The 4,407-nt window shown below is 46.1% G+C and overlaps 1 protein-coding gene across 1 annotated transcript; it reads left to right on the forward strand.

The window, feature by feature from the left end:
- Positions 1-2,049: 2,049 nt before the first annotated feature.
- Positions 2,050-3,696, forward strand: LOC147465595 (uncharacterized). The gene is made up of 2 exons (XM_086520783.1): positions 2,050-2,616; positions 2,716-3,696. Exons 1-2 carry the CDS (start codon positions 2,368-2,370, stop codon positions 3,328-3,330), a joined length of 864 nt encoding a protein of 287 aa, XP_086376909.1. The 5' UTR covers positions 2,050-2,367; the 3' UTR covers positions 3,331-3,696.
- Positions 3,697-4,407: the final 711 nt, after the last annotated feature.

Below are 4,407 nucleotides of genomic sequence, written 5' to 3' on the forward strand. Positions count from 1 at the left end.
ATGTATATCTATATGTATTTATATATGTCTTTTCCTCCCTCAATCGACCAACTCTTTCTCTCTATTTGTGTGTGTGTGTGGGGGGGGGGGGGGGGGGGGGGGGGGGAGGGGGGTCAAAGTGGAAGAGGAGAGTGTACTGTGGGGAAGGAGGCCCAAGGTGCAATTTGGTAGGTTTGGGGTTTGTGTGTGTTTGGGGGGGGTGGTTAGGTGGTTTGGGGGGTATGCGCTCTTCTTACTGCCTCGAGCTTGTAGGAGCTATCAAAATCTTGTTTTCCCACTAACGGTGTTGATATATATGTTACCAGCATCGCAATCGATAAATCGATGCACATAGCATACTTTTATTGAACCTTGGATTGTATTGCTCAACTTGTGTCGGTGAGCTATGTAACAAAATATCTAGTGGTGTGAAGGCTGTATAAGGCTAATAAATGAGCTCTAACACAAAATTCCTGGTGCCCATCAAGGTTAATTTTTGAAAGGGACCCTTGGCTTTCAATTTGTAAGATTTTATGATGTTTTTAAACATTTTAGTGTATTTTTCGAAGGGTAGCTCACATTTTCACCTATAAAAAATGGGCAAAATAATCGCTAAAATGCCCATAAAAAAGTGGTGTCATAGGTTAAAGTTGCATCTTGCCAAGCGGTTAGGCGGCATGCACTGGAAGTGTGGAAAAGTAGTCCCACCACCGTTGCACAGAATGGTCTGATGCAGGCCTAAAGATAAACACTTCCTTGCAAAACTAAGCAACATGTTGTTGTTGCATCTTTTATGAGTGATTCTACCAGCTACAATGAGTTACAGGGAGCATTGACACGCTCGACAAGTTGGTTCTGCTGCAAAAATTGGTAAATTCCTTGCACTTTATACCGGCTATAGCATGAGAGCAAGGCTCTGCAAGAGCTCGAGTCGTGCAATTAGACCTCAGCATTTATGTGCAATGCAAATTTCGGGCCTCTATAATCGCTAACAAGCTAAAAATTCAAAATTTGGATCAGATTCCATGATGAATTGTCAAAATTCAAAAATTGACCGAAAAACCGTGAGTTTTTGAGTGAGCCCATTTTGTCTCTGGTTATGAAAAGACTGTTTTGACATGTCAACGTCCCTAGTCGTACCACAAGAGAAGGCTCTGTTCAAAGGTGATGGCTACCTACTGCAAAAGCTAAATAAAAGACTCGCATGATCCATCCATCGTGCCCCTGTGGTTTCTTTTTAATCTCTCGAAGTGGGAGACGTCATATCGGTAGAAAGTAAACCAATAGCACTAGAGGACCATGGCCGTTCCAAAAGGTTATAAAGGTTGCGTGACTAGCACATCTCAAATCTGTGCAATTCCCAAGTTCCCATCTAAACACATGAGCTTACAGTCTACCACACAATAATTCCCACATTATGACTTACCTCAACATCATGAGCTTCTGTGAGAGAGGCACGGCATACCTAGCTAGGTACGATTGGGGGCAGGGGATCGCCGACCCCCCCACTGGGCCGGCGGTCCCTTGCCCCCAATCGTACCTAGCTAGGTATCCAGTGCCTCCCGAATTGAAGCTCGTGATGTGGGCTGGCGGTTCCCTGCCTCCAATCGTACCTAGCTAGGTATGCGGTGCCTCCCGAATTGAAGCTTGTGATGTGGGTTGGCGGTTCCCTGCCCCCAATCGTACCTAGCAAGGTATGCGGTGCCTCCCGAACCTCCGGAACATAAGTCCGTGCTGTTATGTATTTGTATGAAAAACACTGAAAAAAGTCTCCCTTTTCCTACATGAAAATAATTCTAAATCCTCTTGTGCCAAAACTATAGCAAAACCTTCAACCATTGTGGGATAAATTGGGTAGTTTATTCAGCTTCGACGAAAACACACGTTCGTTTAGTCTGATTTGTACTCCTCTCTCTCTCTCTCTCTCTCTCTCTCTCTCATACACACATCGTCGTACACGGTACACCCTCACAAGTCTCTCTCTCTCTCTCTCTCTCACACACACACACACACACACACACAGTGTGCCCACTGCCTTAGCTAGTGCAGTCGCAATGCGCATCTACACATCTCCATAGCTCTGCAACGCTGCATTGTAATGTTCTGCATAAAGGTTCTCTCTCTAAGACTCAAGTCTAGACTCTCTCTCAAGACTCACACACACAATACAAATTACTGGCCAGTGGCGTTGTCTTCATTGTACCAGACGCACGCACACGCACACGCACACGCACACTCACCCAGTACTCACTCACTCTCTCTCTCTCTCTCTCTCTCACACACGCGCCTACCGTGACCCGTCTTTTGCCAGACGTTAGTCTTCAGCTGAAGCAATGCAGATGAGCAGGAGGCGGTAGAGAGAGGTTTAGGGGGGCTACTAAGAATTATATGGAGGTGGAGAGGGTGAGAGGGAGGGGTCATGCACGCGGTAGCAGCGGCAACGGATCAGGAGGTGGGTGGCCGTTGGGTCTGCAGCCTCTGCATGTGATGAACAGGCTGGCCACCAGCAGAGAGCAGCTGTTGACGCTGCTACATTACACGCGCAGGAACCAGAGCCAGCAATTAGGGGCCTCGCCATTCTTCTTCAGCTCCACGACCTCCATCTCCTCCTTCTCCTCTTCCGATCTGGACACAGAGGTAAGTCTCCCCCCCTCTCTCTCTCTCTCTCTCTCTCTCTCTCTCTCTCTCTCTAAGTCGCGAGCTCGAAACCTGTAATTGTCCTCTGTGCTGGTGCAGTCCACAGGATCCTTCTTCCCAGAGAGAAGCACCACCTTGGGCACCCTCATCGGCATTCATTCCAGACCCGGCCACCGGCCGCACATTCACATCCAGCGCCCTGCTAATTTGCATGACGTCACTACTCAGCTCCTGCACCCCAAGGCGCACCACCATTTGAAGGCAGCGTCCCAAAGGCTTCAGGCTTGCTGTTGCTCTGCCTTCACACTCGTCTCCAGATGTGCTAACTCCCACGCCCACGACCACCACCCGAGTACAGCCAGTCATGAGGCCTCTCTCGCCCATCTCCTCGAATTAGAGAGACGGGCCGCCGCCCATCCCCAGGAGCCGGAATTGGGCGACTCCCCGTTTGAAAGCTTTGACGAGGACCTCACTTTTGAAGATTGTTCTCACGCCCCCAACTCCACACTCAACACCCTCTTCAACGACAATTGTATTCTTCCCCCTCCTCCCTCAGGAGCCCCTTTGAAAGTTGCTCTACAACAACTTACAACCTCCCCCACAACCTCCTCTTACCTCTCTTGGGGTACAAGTGTACCCACCATAGGAAGACGACAAGCTCGCAGCGGTCGATCTAACTACTCCATTTGCCCCACATTTTGGAAGGTTAGTTAAATTCCATATGATCAGGCTTATTTCTTTGGCATAGCTTTTGGATAAAGGTTCAATATACTCAAAAAAATAAGGCAATTTTCCCCCATCAATGCAAAACCAGAGTAATGGTTGGAGAGTAACCATAAGCAACATAAATCTTGATGTTGGGCTATCTACACTCGTGTAATTTAAGAAAGCGTTATCTTTTGGAGACATGATGAAGAATTCAAATTGTCCATCCAAATGGACTCCCATAATTTGTGAGTACAACAAAATAAGGGAAATCTTTGCTTTTATGGAGGTGAGATCCATAGTACCATGCAAACATGGAGAAAAAGAGGATCTCTAGCAATTACATTGAATCTAATGAACAAAGATTGCTTGGCATGTGTTCGAATGTTGCCACCTTCATATCGTCTTTATCGCAAAACAAAATGTTGGAGAAGCTCTGTGGACTATTATTCATATGGAGTTGACGGTATAGCCACATAATGTAGTTGTTTTGGTTAATTTTCAAGCAAGATTGTCCTGTGCATTCAATTGCTTGCATAATGATAATCGTTAATGACCGACGTTAGTGGTAGCTAGGATTCTCGATAAGGTAGCGGAAACGGTAGTATGAATGTGATGGTTTCTTTATATGGAGTCTTGCTAGAGTGATCAATGTTCCATGTTATTTGTGAGTGATTAAGGTGATGAGTTCATGTTGCAAATAGGTGATTGCTTTCTTGTAATTAGAAAAGAGACCTTTAACTTACAAAAGAATCTAGGTGACAATATGATTCATGAAGGCACAAAACATGGCATGCTTTGATCTTCCGGTAGAATGTCACGATGTTGAATAAAAGGAAAAAAGTTGATAGATTCAGTTATTCTGTAGTATGAGGTTTTGTAGCTTGCAATGTCTATTCAAGTAGAAGAGTTTTTTCCTCTTTAAATTTTAAAGCGTTGGCCGAACTTCTCCAACTTGACCACCTACCTACCTCTACGCCCTTCTTCTCTGACTCTCACTAGCGCCCGTTCCCTTCCCTCCCTGGCAAGAGTGGCCTTAGTGTTCTCTCCTGCAAGACAATATGGCTTTTAGATCTCTCTCTCTCT

This window comes from Adiantum capillus-veneris, chromosome 1, assembly GCF_014529385.1.
Source record: "Adiantum capillus-veneris isolate H3 chromosome 1, ASM1452938v2, whole genome shotgun sequence".
Classification (NCBI taxonomy): domain Eukaryota; kingdom Viridiplantae; phylum Streptophyta; class Polypodiopsida; order Polypodiales; family Pteridaceae; genus Adiantum; species Adiantum capillus-veneris.

Bases quoted from the DNA above. Each gene is read 5' to 3' on its own strand.
- LOC147465595 (XM_086520783.1), top strand. From the start codon at position 2,368: ATGGAGGTGGAGAGGGTGAGAGGGAGGGGTCATGCACGCGGTAGCAGC. The intron at 2,617-2,715 runs GTAAGTCTCCCC...GTGCTGGTGCAG, and splicing joins CTTCCGATCTGGACACAGAG to TCCACAGGATCCTTCTTCCC.